Source organism: Corvus kubaryi, unplaced genomic scaffold, assembly GCF_017639235.1.
Source record: "Corvus kubaryi isolate FWS band 111438036 unplaced genomic scaffold, C.kubaryi_AGA036_p1.0 37308, whole genome shotgun sequence".
NCBI lineage: Eukaryota > Metazoa > Chordata > Aves > Passeriformes > Corvidae > Corvus > Corvus kubaryi.
The window spans coordinates 9,990,413-10,007,687 of record NW_024581096.1 but is presented as its reverse complement, the minus strand read 5'-3'; the positions used below and the strand labels follow the sequence as shown (position 1 = coordinate 10,007,687).

General features: G+C 40.8%; 1 protein-coding gene across 1 annotated transcript; it reads right to left on the bottom strand.

Annotated features, from left to right (window-relative positions):
* Nucleotides 1–518: 518 nt before the first annotated feature.
* RPL37 (ribosomal protein L37) lies at nt 519–3,261 on the bottom strand. Its single transcript, XM_042028437.1, has 4 exons — nt 3,169–3,261; nt 2,379–2,514; nt 1,984–2,068; nt 519–708 (listed from the first exon to the last, which is right to left on the bottom strand). The coding sequence occupies exons 1-4, from the start codon at nt 3,169–3,171 to the stop codon at nt 639–641; spliced, it is 294 nt and encodes a 97-aa protein (XP_041884371.1). The 5' UTR covers nt 3,172–3,261; the 3' UTR covers nt 519–638.
* Between the last annotated feature and the right edge of the window lie 14,014 nt (nt 3,262–17,275).

Sequence of the window (17,275 nt, the reverse complement as noted above, 5' to 3'; positions counted from 1 at the left end):
AGTGATTTACTACTGTCTGGTATTACACACCCAGCAGAGTTAACTCAGATCTGTGTCAGCTTTCCACACCAACCCCACCAGGCCACTCAGGCAATTTTGTCCCACCTACAGCGAGTCTCCAACCCCTCTGTACTTGCAGTACACATGCTCCAACCTTCAGACTTTCTTTTTGCCCAGGAAGCAATGACCCACACAGTAAGTAGTATCTTTGCAGGCTTTTCAGTAGCCCAGAGCAGTGAAAAATGAACAGTACTGGAAATCCCTCTTTCACTAACACCTTCCAAGACAGCTACTATCTTTAAAAAAAATTCTTGCTTTCTGTGCTAGGGCATACTGAGATTCAGAGGGACACAGGGCAAATCCATAGTACCAATATTCCACTTCTCTGGCAGGGGAGTTGAGTAATACATACAAGCCTTTTTTTCAGTTCAGTGCAGAGATTATGGTCCTCTTCAAGACAGAAGTACTATCAAATGGAAAGTAAATTAAAGGATTGTTTGAAATTAACCAGTTCAGAATTTGTGGTTTTAAGTATTTATGTATTTTCAGGAACACTACATTTCAATGAAATAAAGTATGTAAAAAAAGGTGACAGATTTTCTGGATAAGACCATTTATTTTAGCAAATAGATGAGTCTTTAAGATGAACTGGAGGCTGCAACAGCTGCTCTCTTGGGCTTCGGTGTGGTTCCCTCACGGAATCCATTCCTGCAAGTAGAAATATGGTTACCACTTTTCAGAGAGTTGATTTGTGCTCCAGGTTATTTTTTTTTATTCTGTTTTAGATGAAGCTCACTAGCTTTTTTCAATTTATCTCAGAAATTCACTGAAATCACTACAGAAATCACACATTTACACCTTTTTACAAAGAAACACATTATTAACAAATGTCTTGAATAAGCAGTATGGTTTTCACTCTTCTGCTGAAGTAAATTTGACTTCTTGGAACGAGATGATTTCATTACCTGAGTGAACACTGCAAGACTACACCAAATACAGCACACCTGCTGAAAGCAGATCCTAGTTCATGTTTTTTCTAAGCAATCAGACTAAAGAGATCCTGTTTATGAAGCCTAAGTCTATATCTTACAAAAATCCTCTCTGCCTCCAACCACTCTTCAGCCCCAAGCTTGCTTTTGGATACAACATTTCTACTTGAACAACCCTCAGTGGAAAGCAAGCTACAGATGTACACTGGAAGGTGCTTTACAGCTGCCACTGGAGAAGAATGAACTAACCAAAACAAATTAATTGATCCCTCAACCACACCCAGGACCGCTACTTAAAATCTCCTACCTTCTGCTAATAAAGCCAATCTACATTTTTATGACAACACTCCTGAATTACGTGGTATTTTTCATACAGCTTCCTTGTGTAGTAGACCAGAAGCTATAGAGTTCCAAGGGAGTCATACAAAATGAGTGTAACCTTACAACACCCTAACCACTACCTCCTAAGTACAACTCAAAAGCTTTGTAACAAGTCTTAGAAACCTGCAACTCAGGATCTGATGTAATACCTACTTAATTCTAACTGAACTCTTAAGAGAGGGACCAGAAGTTATTCCCATCCTGAACTTTTTTCTGAGTAAGCAAATGGGGATTGGAGTGCATTTTGAGACTAATCTCTATGAAACGCTTCACTTTAATCATCTATTTAACTGAATCACAAATAGAGGCAATACCACAAAAAGCATTTTTAGATGTAGGCATCTTATTACAATAACCTCTGTGTTCTGTACTACCTTCATTTAGTAGAAACATCAGAACATTTTATACACCCTTTGTCTTACCAGTAAGGATTTTTTTATCCTCAAAGGAATATGCAGCCAACTATACAAAGTATCACTTATTTCATGATGTATTTCAGAAGATTAAGTGGTACTAAAAAAATTGAAATGTTAACTTTGAATGGTAAATTTTATCATTAAGTAGTGTCTATGCAGGATTTCACACCCTGCTAGTCTGTAATAAAATGTTATACCTGAATCGACGGTAGACCTTTTTCAGGTGCCTCATGCGACCAGTACCAGTGGTGTTGCGTCGTTTAGCCTTGGCACTCCAGTTATCTAAAATATATAGGCTACTGTTACTCATCTGAGCCAAATATTTCAAGTTGCATGTTACATTTGTATGGTACAATTATTCAAGCCGACAAAAAAAAAAAATTAACTACAATTTAAGTCAGTTTCTATGCAGTAATACTGCATATTACCTAACATATAGTTTAATCACCATTAATTTAAACAAAGCTCCAAAATGCAAAATGATAAAACTGCAAAATGACACAGCATTCCTCGACTGGAAAAGAAGTCAAACTGCTGAAAGAAAAGAAACACTTTTTTTTAAACTAAAGTCAGTTAAAAGTTTGCTACTTACACTTTCTCTTACGCTTAGCAGGATAACCACATTTCCCACAGGTCGATTTTTGCAGATGGTATGCCTTGGACCCACATCGACGACACAGGGTGTGTGTCTTATTTCGTCGCTTACCAAACGACGATGTACCCTTCGTCTGGAAAGCATTTCAAGATACAGAACGTTAGAAATATCTAACAATAACTAACACTTCGAAGTCACAAAACTAAAAGAAGCCCTAAAAAACCAGTTGCAAACCGAATCGTATAAACACGTCAGAGGCACATTTAACTCTGACGCTCAGTTTCAACTACACGTAGCGTCCATTTTCAGGACTCACTGACGCCACTCCTTATGTGCCCCGGCGCTGAACTAAAACCGAGCCACGGCGCGTTTTTTCGGCTCCCCTTTCCTTCCCCACACCCATCACCCTCAAGCAGCAAACTGCTCTCTCCTGACGAAAAGTGACTCGCTTCACACACAGCAGCCGCACACTCACCCTTGGCGACCGAACCCTCTCTTGCTACGTTACCGCCCAGCTGCTCGGCCACGGCGGCAGCAGGTACGAAGCAGGAGTCTCCGGAGCGCCCAGGGCCCCGCGCCGCACCACGGCCTCCCCGCCCGGCCCGGCGCGGCAGCCGCTCCCACCGCCGGCCCCAGCCCCGCCGCCAAGCCCGGCCGTGGAACAGCGCGGGGCCTCCTCCCCGCGGCCCGGCCGAGCCCCGCGGCGCCCCCGGCCCGGCGCGGCAGCGTATGGCAGCGGATGGCGGCGGATGGCGGCGGATGCCCCACGAGCAAGCCCGACACTCACCATCTTCGCCGGCCGCCAGCACCAAAGAGGCCGCGCCCCGCCCCGCTTCCGGCACGGCCCCGCGAGCGCTTCCGGGGGCGGCCGCTCGGGCGGGCGCGGGCCCGGGCCGTGTGTGAGGGCGGGCTCGGCGGACACTGAGCGCCGCCCGGGCACCGCCCGCAGCCCCGCACAGCGCGCGGCACCCCGGGGCTGCCTCAGCTCCAGGTCCTGACCCTGCTCCCACCGACAGTCGAAGTTACTTTGATAGAATCACAGAATCGTGAATTTTGGAAGAGACCTACTAGACCATCCAGTCCACCCGTCCGCCCAGCAGTACCCCTGTAACCCCTGAACCACATCACCCATTGTCATACCCAGACGCCTGTTGAACACCTCCAGGGATAGCGAGCCCACCACAGGGTAACCAATTTCTGGCCACCCGAACAGTGACAAAATTTTTAATGTGAATGTCCCGTCTCTCAGTTTAAAGCCATTTTCTGTTGTCTTCTCTGTAGACACAGTAGAAGAGACTGGGCCCCACCTCACTACACCTTCCTTTCAGGTAGTTGTAGAGAGCAATGAGGTCTAATGGGTGAGTTTAAATGAGTGAAATTCAGGGACAGGATACTCCTGCCCGTAATGCATAACTGTCAAAGTAAGCTGCCTTGAACAACAGGCTGTCCTGTGCTCTCTGTCTGTCCATGTCCTCTCCCATACCCCTCCATGGCACTAGACAGTCTGCCTGGAGTCAAAAGCATTGCCATGGACATTATGGGGGCACAAAAAAGGGAAGTGTTCACAGCACCAAGCCTGAGTCCGAGAAACATTTGGACAATGCTCTAGACACATGGTGTGATTCTTGAGGCTGTCTTGTGCAGGGACAAGAGATGGTTCATGATCCCTGTGTGTCCCTTCCAACTCAGCATATTGTGTGATTCTGTGAAAATCTCCTATTTAAATTCTCACATGCCTGCCTACTGTGCATCCTCAGTAGGCTCACAATCTATATACAATTTTATCTTGACAGAGTTCATTTCAGAGGAAATAACATGTACAGAGAGAAATTGGAGAAATTTGTGTGTATCTTATTACCAGATCATTACCTTGTCATCCCAAACAAAGCCAGAAATCGACACTATAGCCAGTTTATTTATCTTTGATTGTAGAATTATGTAATTTATCTTACAGTACTCGATGAAAGCATGTCTTTATCTGGCAGGCTAGATTCCTGGTTTACTGACTAAAAATGAAGCTTTTCAAAAGTAAACTATCTGGGCCCACTAGAAGCCAACAAACTGTGTGGAACCCTCCCACTATGCATGGGTTGAAACCCTGTGACACAGAGCTCATTGATCAGAAGAAGGTGTAGCCCCATGGCACAGTCCCCAGATTAGTGAAGGTGTGTCTGACCTGCTGCATTTTCACTCCTGGACAAACCATGTTCATATGATTGTCTCAATATTGATTTATCCTCACTTATTTCGAAATGCAGCCTCTTGTTGAATTCTTTCAGTGCCAATTTATGTGCTGGGAGACTTTTGACCTTTGCTAAGGTTGAAGGATGGGGCAAAAAGCCATTTTGACTTCAGCAGCACTGCTTCCAGACCCAGAAAGGTGTGGCTCACACTGTTTGCTCAGTTCTCTCATTTTGGGTGGCAGTTTCTGTTTCTGAAATAACAGAAGTCTTTGCCTGTATTCATTTTACCTCACATGAAATCCAGACATTTACTCCATCCATGGTCCTGCAGTAGTTAAAAAGGAGAGATTGGTTCCAAATGGTAAATCATCCCATCTTAAATTAGGTGTCTAAAGTGGGGTAAAAAAATGATCTCTGGGAGGAACCTTCTTCCATGAATTCTGAGAGAAGCCTAGGCAGGCCCCTTAGAAGCACATAGGTGGCTGAAATGAAGTAAAATTAATTGTACCCTGACTTGATTCAATGAAGATATTTTATAGGAATTCTGTTTTCCTTACCAGAAATCAAAAGAGAAGTCGCAGTGTCCTATGGATGAAGTGCTATTAAGAAAAAAACCCAAAACACTTAAACGGTGTGAATACATCCTAAAGGCTGAACTGGAGTCATGTTTGTCCCAGCAACCTTGCTGCGTGCCTTTTATCTAGTGCTTCCTTTGCTCTTTCTATCTCACTAGATCTCAGAAATCTGGAAGATGACATGGGCATTGGACAGGTGCCATGGCAACAGCCTCCAAAGGAAGTCTGTTGGTTTGGCTGCCTGCAAGAATATGCAGGAATTATTCCTGTCTCCTTTGTGGGATAAAAATAATCTTCTTCATTTACATGTCTTCAAATCTGTTCAGAAAGTAAGATTTTTGCTATCATCATGCACTTGTCTTTAGTATTCAGGAACACTTTTAGGGTAAAGAATGGGCAGAGCTGTGGCTGACCCAGTACCATTCCAGAAGCTCTTAGCCTGTGTAAGCTCTCAGGGCAGAACAAAGTTCACTGCCCATTGCTCGGAACCCACAGGCTCCTATACTGGTAGCTGCTGAATGGCGCCCGTCTAAATTCAGCACTGACTAATTCACACTGCTTCTTTGTTGCCTAGAAAGTAATCCAAAATTTGGAAGGTGACATGTCTGGATTTCAGAACTGTCTTTTTGATGTAGGAAACAGCAGTCTGTCACTGCAGCTGGTATCACGTCACAGCTTCTGCACAGCAATTTTGGTCCAGCCAGGTTTGTTGATGGAAAAAACCTTTTGTGGTGCCAGCAAACAGTGATCCTATTAATCTTCTAGGTTAAGGTTTATTGAATACTGTGTTCTGCACTGTGTTCTGCAGCCTGGCTGATCTGGTTGGGGTTAAAACACTGAAGTAAAAAATAGATATGCCTTTAGAAATAAGCCTTAGAGACAAGTCTATCACAGGGACAAGGAGACCAGAATCAGGGCTGGCTAGGCATTAGGGAGGAAGGGGGGTGTGACCAACAGATAACCTCAGTGGCGTTTGTTTTGCTGAGGTTTGATGTCATGCTACTACATCACACCATCACTGGTGTGCAGTACAGCCAGGCACACTCTGTGGTGTGACTTGATTGAAAAAACTGAGGAGTAGAACTGGTTTTACAGAGACTGAGCTGCTGAAAGGACTAGCGTGTGTCAAACACACAACTGATATCCAAGCAAGTTCTGCCTAATGTCATCATATGGTATCACTCATTTGTGCACATGTGTAGCACCCTTAGCGCCAGCAGGGATGAGTTAAAAGGATGGGAATAGTGACAATTCAATCTTCATACATAAACATTTGATAATACTTAATATTATCTTCAATTATCTTCTGTGCTGCAGACAAACTGAAGTCTTTATTTCTTATTGTGATCTCTTAGATCAAAGGAATGCCTTTTAGTATCCTCTTGAATATTGAACACTTTGACATAGATAACATCATCTCAGGAATGCTGCAGGAAAACTGAGGAATTCAAGGACAACATTTTCATGAGGGCTGATTTGGATGCCTTTGTTTCTGGGTATCATCTTGATTTGCAGAGGTAGATATCTCGGCTGGAATTATTGGGGAAGACACTGATTATTTTTTACTGAGCAGGCAGAAGGAGTGTAACTTCATTTGTATAATATCCAGATTCTTCAGTTTGAAAACTATTGTATGTGAGTTTGAGCCAGAAACGGTCACAAGATGACAGTAGAGTTCAAGTAAAACCTTTCTACTAAACAACTCAGTAAGAACTCTCAAACAGTAAAAGTAAGTTAGGTTAATAAATTGAAGTATTCATATTATCTGTACAGTTCTTACATCTCTATGACAATAACAGAAAATTTTGGCAAACAACAGTGCTTATGAATAAGCCTGTTATATCCTGCTAAGAAACTAATAAGCATAATAGAAAAGTCTTTCTATTTGTTTAAGATGAAAATGAATAGAAGAAAATTAAACAGCTGACACTAACGTCTGAAATTGCTTATTAAAATACAGTGAAAGTGATAAAATAATTATAACAACTCGATATTTTTTATTACTATTTTATGGCAGCCTTCCAGTACCTAAAGGGTGCTTACAAGTAGGATGGAGACTTTTTACAGGGGCATGTAGTGATAGGACAAGGGGCAATGGCCTTAAACTGAAGAAAGGCAGGTTTAGATTAGGTATTAGGAAGAAATTCTTTACTGCCAGGGCAGTGATGCACTTGCACAGGTTGCCCAGAGAAGCTGTGGGTGCCCCATCCCTGTAAGTGTTTAAGACTAGGCTGGATGGTGCTGAGTAACCTGGTCTAGTAGAAGGTGTCCCTGCCTACGGCAAGGGGGTTGGAACAAGATGATCTTTAAGGTCCCTTCCAACCCAAACCATTCTATCCATTCTAATATTCTATTGCCACTCCTTAACATCAGAGAGAGAGAGACTAGATAATAACCTTCAGTCCACCTTGGGGGTAGCACTAATACTTGTAGATCATGGCAGAAGCATGACTACCATCACAAACATAGCAGGAAGAAGAGCTCCCCACCCATTTCCTTAGCTGCCTTGAACCTTTATCTTAGAGTAGTTGTGGGGGGGATCCTGGTTTCCTCTCCACTAGAAACCACACTAGAATCTTCCTTGTTCCATTTGGCTAGGGGAACAGGGAGAGTGTCTCTCTGCACAGCAGAAGTAGGAACAAGCCTGGGACACATTTGCTACATAGTGCAACAGAATTCAGAAAATTCAGAATTTTAAAATGTCCCTAGTTTTTGTTCGTTTGGTTTTTGCTTTGGTTCTGTTTTTGTTTAGTTTTGATTATTTTTTGTTTTCTTTTTAGTGCTTATGCTTAGACACATTACAGGTTTGTGGGGCTTTGTTGCACCAAAGTAATTCTCAGAGGGGGTTTCACTGATTGCAGAGTGGTTGCATGGCAGTTTGGGCTGAGCATCAAACAGGGTACATAGGAGAAAGCCACAAGTTCCTTTACAAGGTGACAGCCACTTACTTCTCAGTTGTATAACAACACAATATTCTTGTCTTGTTAGTATTATTTTGATAAAAAACCACCTTTATTGATCTGGTATTGTTTGATACTGTTGTCTTACAACTTTGTTGCATTATTCATGTACAAATGTGTGCACACACAAGCCTAGAGCAAACTTTTCACTGGGGAGGAACAAAAAGCATTTGTGCTGCCACCATCTGGTATTGTAGTGTGAATCATATTCTAACCACATTCCTCTTCATTGCAGCAGGAAATATTTTAGTGAGTTGTGAGGAAAATGTTTTTATCAGTACAGACTACAAAGTACTGGACTTAGTTTTCCTTCAGATGGATCTGGAATTTTTGAGAAAAGGCTAGTCAAATGTTTGTCTGAAATGGCATAGGTGTGGTGGATCCTCTGTGGAAAGGCAAATAAGCTGGATAACCTTCTGAGGTTCCTCCCACCTGTACTTTTGTCGTACTGTGATTTTATAAAAGGCCTCTAACTGTAGAGACATAACTGTATCTCTAATCTCTCAGGCTGTCATTTTCTCAGAAAAATGCATCTGACCAATTTTATACTTGGAAAAGAAAGGTCAGATCTTCATGAATTCTGCTTTCAAGTTTTGTCTGCTTTTCCTGTTGTGGTGGCTGGCTGAATAAGTGCTATGGCCCCTTTCTTACAAACCTACTGACAGGCCTGCATTTTAAACATTTGTCTTTCCCCAAGGTTGTGTAAGTCTCTGACTTGCATTTTTGGAGTTATTGTAAAGCACATTAAATCCAAAAGATTCATTATTGGAAATAATTGTGTAAATGAAAAGGAAATGTTACCTAGTCACGAACTTGAGATCAGCTCAGTAGGTCAGAGCATGGTGCTACGAATACCAAGGTTTTGGTTTTGATCCCTCTGTGGGCCATTCACTTAAGAGCTGGGCTCAGTCATCCTTGTGGGTCCCTTCCAACTCAGAATATTCTGTGATACATGTGTATATCTTTTTGTGCAGACACATACACAGATGGTACACACTTAGCTGTACTAAAAATGTTTTCTTTCCTTTCTTTTGTTCTAAAAAAACATCGAAAGCTTGTCTCACTTACAGCTAGACACAGTGTATACCTAAGCCCAGGCATTATGGTTGAAATTTGCTAACTTGGAAACCGAGTGTCTAAACATAACTTACAATGTCAATTATTTTATAGTTCCAAATGTTCTGTATGAATGACAGATGGGTATAATCTTTGGAAAAGAAGTACAGTATCAACTGGTTGGAGAAAAAAACAACTCTTTTCTGAAGGAATGTTGGGTATAAAAGTGTTTGCCAGAAGCTCAGTAAAGGAAGCCAGCTTAAATTTAAAGCTGGATTCAAGCAGTTAGCTATCTTACCCTCTCAATTTTCTCACTTTTTATGTGGAATTACATACTTGCCTAGTTATGTCTCTGTCATCACATTCCCTCCTTGTGTTCCTCAGCTATGCTTTAAGTGCATATGTGAATGATTTAATCTTTCATAAAAGTATGGTTTTACTAAATGTGAATGATTTTACTTCTCACCAGCCATTCCTTAGAACTCGGCATGATATTCTCCTCCTGGAAATGCTGGAGAAATGCAGATGCGTGCCTTTTTACACTGCCTTTGCTCTCCCAAGGTAAGCAGGTAATTCAGTTTTACAAAACCTATCCAGGTTTGGCACCTGTTAGTGTTAAAAGAACTGGTACAGCATATACATGGTACAGTAAATTTTCAAATTTTTCATGTATGTTCAATTAGAAGTATTCAAGTCTGTGAGTAAACGCAATGCTGTGCACAAAATGTAAGGTATCTGGTTTTCTTTTAGAAATATGCATTTCTCACAAACATTTATTGTTTATAAGCTTCAAGTTTTACTTTAGATCTGCCGTTCAGGAAGAAAGATATGTCTCTGCACTAAAGTGGAAGGTCAAAGAAAGGGGCATTGAAGAAAATTGGGGCATTCATGTTTGATGTGAAAACTGGCAAAATGAGCCTAACATATTAGTTGTTTGCATATTTATTTATTTTATCTCACATCTCACTTCAGGAGTCCTGTAGAATTTACATTTTTCTTGCTCTGGGACTACTGCAAGTGATTGCTTTCCCTGGACACCCGGTCCCTTCTCTAGAAATAAAATTATAAGCTACTTTAAAGTAGAAAAACCTGTCACTTGCATAGCACTCTTTATCCTGTATGGATTTGTGGGGTTTGACTTTAATTTTTGGATGTGAGACACGAGCTGTAAGAAAAAAAAAAAGGCTTTGCAGTGGAACAGACAAATGCAAGTTCTATGTTTACTGAAGATAAAGGCTTATTCCCTAGGTAAAATAAGTTCACTTTCCTTCATCAAAATCACTGTTGCATTTTATTATTTTCACTGGCTGAGAACCTTCCTGAAGTACAAATGAATTGCTAACAAAGGTCAGCTCAACTTTGCAGTTACAAATGCTATCTTCTGTTTATTCTGGAATATGTTTTCCCTGTATCAGGCATTTTCAGCTTTGCATTTACTGGAACTGAGGCATGCTGGCTCCATCAGGGAATTCCCCTAAAACCCATGCACAATTTCACTCTTACACTACTTCACTTTTACAAAAATAGAGGACAAAATAGTGGCTAACCTTATTAGTGTGTGCAAAGAGGACACAGAGAAGAAATTGAGCTTTTTGAAGTTCTTCTTATTTGATCACAAAGTGGAACTCACAGTCCTGTGGCCACAAGACGTGTATTAGACTAACACACACAGCAGGGACAGTCTTCCAGATGATGCAGGGCAAACTCAGTTTCTCTGACAGGCGGTGGAGAATATGCCAGTGTGTACAGTTTTAGATTGGGGTTATCCTTTTAGTTAGTCCTTGTTAACTAATTGTGCAGTTTTCAGCAGAGCTTGAACAAGTATTAGGAGGAGATGTAGCCTAAAAAGTGTTTGCTCAAGAAGGGAAAAATGTCTGAGAGGAAGTTGCACTGTGAAGAAGTCACAAAACTGTGACAAGTCCAAGCCTACTTACTCTTACTGTATTTTAACAGCAGAATAAAATATGGTAGCCCTCCCAGAGACAATATCCGTAATTTACTTTCTCTGTTCTGTCTCTCGACCAGTTTACAAGTTTGTAGTTGACCTCAGTGCAAAACTGACCATCAGCCTTTCGCAGGATACCTTTCTCATGGTTGAGGCGTGCTTTTACATGGAAGCATTTCCCTGTCCTGCTGTCCTGGCTTAAAGCCCAGCTGGCAACTAAGCCCCATGCAGCTGCTTACTCACCCCACAACAGTGGGATTGAGGAGAGAATTGGAAGGGTAAATGCCTGAAATCTCGTGGGCTGAGATAAAGAGGGTTTAATAGGGAAAGCAAAATCTGTACAGACAAGCAAAGCAAAGGAAGGAATTCTTTCACTGCTGCACATGATCAGGCAGGTGTTCAGCCATCTCCAGGAGAGCAGGGCCCCATCACACAGAACAGTTACTTGTGAAGACGAACATCATCACTCCAAGTGTCCCCCACTACCACCTTCTTCTCCCCACTTTATGAACAGAGCATGATGTCATATGGTTTGGAATATCCCTTTGGTCAGCTGGGGTCGGCTGTCCCATCTGTGCCTGTTCCCAACCTCCCATGAGCCCCCAGCTTCCTTGCCGGCATGGCAGTAGGAAAAGCAGAAAAGGCCTTGGCTCTGTGCAATCCCTGCTCAGCAATAGTAAAAACATCTCTATATTATCAACCCTGTGTTCAGCTCAAATCCAAAACATAGCCCTGTACTAGCCACTGTGAAAAAAATTAACTCTACCTCAGCAAAAACCAGCACACCTGCTTTCATTACTGTTTCAGAAGACCAAATGTGTATTCACCAATAAATGATCAGAATTGTATACTTCTCTTGCCATGAGGCCCTACAAAGGAAGAAACAGGAGGCTTCCTTGTCTGTTGTTACCACAAACCTTATGTTTTACATTCTCTCTTTGGAATTATTAGTGTTTATCTTTTTTTTTTTCTCTCTCTCTCTTTTTTTTTTAATGATTTATAAAAATCTCAAAGTTATTTGCTAGTTCTAAAAAGTCTGGACATTACTGTTTGTGGAATACTTTTTTTGAGCTATTAAAAGTTCTACAGAATGCCTATTTCAGAAACACCATACTTTTGATTACTTTCATTATGGTCTTTCAACCAAATAAGCACAGAATGGGATGTCTTTTCAGGCTAAGTGAGGACAAGTCCAATCTCCAGAAATTAAGATTCTTAGTGTTTAGTGATATGGTCTCTACTATCAGATAAAGCATTTCCTATTTATATAACTCCAAGTAATCCAAACTGTTGCATAAAATTAATTGGATGGCTGGATAGGAAGAAATTTTCTGAGAATTTTGTATCTGGAAATAAAAAAGTACATCATTAGTATGGTCACAGTGACCCTGTGCTTCAGTCCTGCTCCTTTTAACTGAGCAGCAAGTACAGGCAGAAGCCAGAATAATTCACTAAGCTTATAAGCTTGTTGCGGAATAATAGCAAATGTTGAGCACATCTAAACTTCTCTGGGCTCAGGTGAATCTCTGCAACTGCATTATCCCTTTCTCATTTCTGGTACATGTTTTCAATTATCGCAGTCTGATGGTGGTTGTATGCATAGCCAGTCCAGAATGAGGGAGAGGCAGAGTCAAGGCTGTGTCATTTCTGTTTCTGCACAATGTGCTGCATCTCTGTTGCCTCTATGAAAGTTTACAAAACCTTACTTTATTTGTTGAACTTTGTTTCCAGATGGAACATATCCACAAAAGCTTATTCCAGGAAGTTTCACAGTAGCAGTTAGGGTTAATTACTGACTTCTCAAGTAAGCTGACAAAATTTAAATGAATTCCAGATGGTCCTAAAAATGTTGTAGTTCAAAAAGATATCCTAATAAGATCTGTTTCTTTGAAGTCCTGCCTTCATTTTGTTCCCTAACTATCCTTTATAGGAAAGGAGACTTTGTTCTGTTTATTGGAAAACATTTTTAAGGTTTTAATTTTAAGATACTTGGAAATTTTCAGAGGGAGACTAATGGACTTTAATGAAAGATTTTGTTCAAGGTTTGGTGCTTGAAGCATTTTAGCTTTTCAGCTAGTTAGAATAAGTCTTGAATATATTCACTGATTCAGAAAGAACCAGAAATATAAAAGCATGGGCAAGGTTGCTAATAGTTGATATTTGACATTCTATTCACTCTACAGAGAAATCAGAAAGAGATGATATTTTAAAAGGCACCAGGACCTCAGGCCAAAAGAGATCTGGATTATCAATGTGAGATACTGCTCTCTTAGGCAGTCATATAAAGCTCCTCATGAATTTGTTAAAATGTAGGAATTAAACTTAGAGTAAACAATGTAGAAAAACACAAGAAAAAAATCAGCAAAAACTTAAATCATTGGATGCTTGTGAAAAATTGTCTTTGTTTGGGTCTGAAGATTAATTGCAGAGAACAGGCTCTGCAATCCTCCCTGTAGTTTGACCTCTGATACATGCCTTTATATACTGTGTGTGGTTTTGTGTCACTATTAATACAGATGGAATAATACTTCCTCTCTAGCCTGTTTCATGTGACTCTTTTTGTGTTGGCATATTTAAAGTGCTAAAATCTTGATACCACCCCTCTGGTTCATGAAATTCACCTATTTTATGTATGTATGAGCCCCTCTGTTGCTGGACACATGAGAGCATATAGTTCTGTTGTAGACACAGTACCTCTGCTTCTGCACACAGCTGGCAGGCGAGCTCTCAGAAGAGCTTTTGCAGAAGCCCTTGACCCCTGTGAGCTCTGTGGGCAAAATTTTCAGGTTGAGGACTTGAAGTGGATCTTGGTTGCCCCCAACCCTTGATGATGAAGACCACTGAAAATGCCTCTCATATTTACTAGCCATACTTTGTTTGCTGTCGTCTCACCAGACAGATGGTCTGAATCTGAGATTTTTGTCAGCTTGAAGGAAGAATGTCTCAGGAAGGCAAGGATCAGCAACAGTAGCAATGAAAAATAAGTATTCACCTTTAGTGAACAGCTAAATCAGGCCTGTCTAGGCAACTAATCTCTAGAGAGTATGGTGCATTTGGATGCCACAGACCTGTCCAGGGGAGTCCTTTGAAGCAGTGAGCAGTATCTGCTAGTCTGGGATGAGCAGATGAAGAATTTGTGCAAGGTGGTGGTTCACTGGCACTTGAGCAGATGCTGTGGCTGGCTGCATCTGCAAAGAGAAGGTTCTCCTCTTGCCCTCCTTCTTTTCCCACTTCCCACCTCTTTTGTCCCATCTCTCTTCTCTGTGACTGTGTATGTTTTTACCTTCTCCATGGGCCTGTGGCGCACCAGCCCTTTCTGAGAGATGATCTGACTCATAAAAACAGCTCAAACCCACCCAGATTTCTTTTTTTTCTGGATTTATTTTCTGCTATTGTGATAGATTAAACTGGCTCAGAAGGGAATGAAGTGTGCCAAAGCCAGCATCAGATGTGCAGAAGAAGCAAGCACGTGGTGGCAATTGGGAGTAAAAGCAGGCAAAGATGTGAAAAAAAACAGAACAGTAACTCATCTTTGGGCAGATTCAAGCTGCTGAGTTTGTTCACCATGTATTTTGTTTTAAGATCAGAACGTAACTCTAAAGAGTAGTAATTATTTGTTTGCCTAGTGATGACCTTTGTGTATGTACAGAATGTCTGTGCTCTGGACAAGTCTGATGTATTGCCAATATACCACGGAAGCTCTTTGAATTTTGAATCCTAATAACTTGAGCTCTTTTGTTCTAACCCATTTCTTTCAAACCAGAACCAGCCCTTGTTTGTTTGGCATAGCTTCTGCCGCATACAAATTCCAGTATCTAAGGCAGTATCCCTCTACAAGGTCCCCTGAGAGAGAATCATTTGCATTAAAGTTAGCACAGCAGTAATGCTATTTGACATATTTCACGGAGACACATCCCAAGGCATTGTCATTAATCTTTGAAATGAAGCAAATACATTAAAAGCAAAACAGGCAATTAAAAAGCTTAAAACAAAACAAAACAAAAAAAAGGGAGATGGCCTTAGCATACAAAAACAAATACAAAAACTGTGCAAATCAATTTCACAATTCAAAACCATGATAACAGGATGTTCTTTCTCCACTCAGTTGTCACTGGAACCTTGGCATTTGCAGCAGTCACAGAGCACAGACTGTCTTTAGGGCTGTAATACATAATGAACTTGGACAATGAAGACACGAGACTATTTAAAGCTTGGTAAACGATTGAGTAACCTTAGCATCAATCCTATAAAAGGCCGGAAGCCTACAGGGAAATATCATTGATATAATTATATTCTGGCTGACCTTAGTGTGAAGTAGAATACAGACAATACCTTTTCAGGCTGTCTCTAGACCAGGCAGGATATCATTAGCCCAGCAAAAGAAGCATTGCATTAATCACTCCTGTGCTAGGACTGTCATTTGATGCAAGACAAAAAGTGCCCTGCCTTATGGCTAACCCTTTGTATCTCTCAGATGACTCCACTTTTAATCCCCTAAACCATCGGTTTTAGTTCTAAAGATGGTTTATTTATGAATACACAGTAGAAATGTTTAGCAAGAACAAAAAGTTGCTATGATGAAACAGTGAAATGGTTACCAGATTGTTGCAATTTTCATAAACAGTAAGGGAAAATCAGCCTCCACTTCTCTGTAAGTTGCACTTTGCCCTTTGCTACTGTTCCATCAGGGGAGGTCCCCAGTCAGGCCTTTTATTGTATCTGATGGTATTGTAGAACTGCATGTCAGTCAACCTGAGACTGTACTAGGTGTTGCACAGTCACAAAATTCAAGTGTAAATAGATTTTTATGCTACTTAAACATAAAAATGCTTATTGCCTTAAGTGTCAATAACACACACAAAAAAGTAGGAAACTATATAAGTTGTTCAGAACTTAGATGCTAAGTAGAAAAAATCTGCTGTAAGTACCCTATGAAATGAAATAAGAATTAGCCATTCCCAGTCCCACTGTTCTAGAGGAGAACACCCATCCACTACAAACGAGTGAAGTGCCATGGGGCCTCTGGACTTGCAGTCCTAGGAGCAGCACAAGTTCAGCTCTAATCATCTTGGTTCAGTTTCTTTGCTTTTGTTACCCTGAAGCAAGGATCAATGAAAAAGCAGGGTCCTATTTCCAAATAAAAGAAGATAAAATCGTTAGGTTGAAGTACCTGAAAATGTGTACTAAAAGATCTATTGTACTCCATCTGCCAGTGCAACATTTTTGTCTTGCTGAAGTACTTTTTGCAGGAAAACATTCTATCAGTATAAAGTCATTTGAATATGATACCCATTACTATTAATGATTTGACTACCTATTAACTAAGACCTGACCCCTGCCAACACACACACTTCCTTTTCTATCTCTACTTGTCCTCTTTTATATTTATTTGCATATTTTGTTTGGGACCAAATTACAGTATATCTTGATCTTGAGGGTTATTATAGCTAATTATATACTTACAGAAAGTGAAATTGCTATCTAAGCCATTGAAACAGCTGACTGAAAAATCAAGACATATGTCTGGATAGATAAAATATTTTTGCAGTTCCTGTATTCTGGGACAGGTATTAAAGGTCTTAACTCTGTTCTAATAATTTCCCTTAAAGGCATATGACCACTGTCAATGTTACACAAATTGGTCATAAATTAAATAGGTGCATGAGGATTTTGATGAAAAGCAATCAAGTATGTACAGAAGTGTTGAAAGTCTGTGAATTACATTATCAAAGATATTCATAGTTGCTAAACCTGAAAAGTTCCAAAGACAGGCTCATCTAAATTGGCTCTGAGGAGTGGCCATAGGTATCCTCCACATGAATGGAGTAGTGTGACCCAAGATCTAGGCATCTCCTTAAGGAAAGCCGACCATGCCAACAGAGTGCAGGGCTTAGAACTCACCATGTTGTGATGCTATGACATGAAGCTTTTAGCTTTCTGAGGACTATGTAAGCAGTTCAAAATTGGTGTAGTATCTGAGATCTAGTATATGAGGAGCCCTCACATAGAGGTGCTACTTTTCCATGAGGGGTTTATCTGGGGTACTCTAGGATAAATGAAGGTAAATTTCCCCAGCGGTGGTATTTTTATGCTGTTACTGCAATGGATCAGCTCTGAAAAGTGAAAAAAAAAAAAAAATCAAAACTAAAAATAAGAGGACATGGCAGGGTGAGGA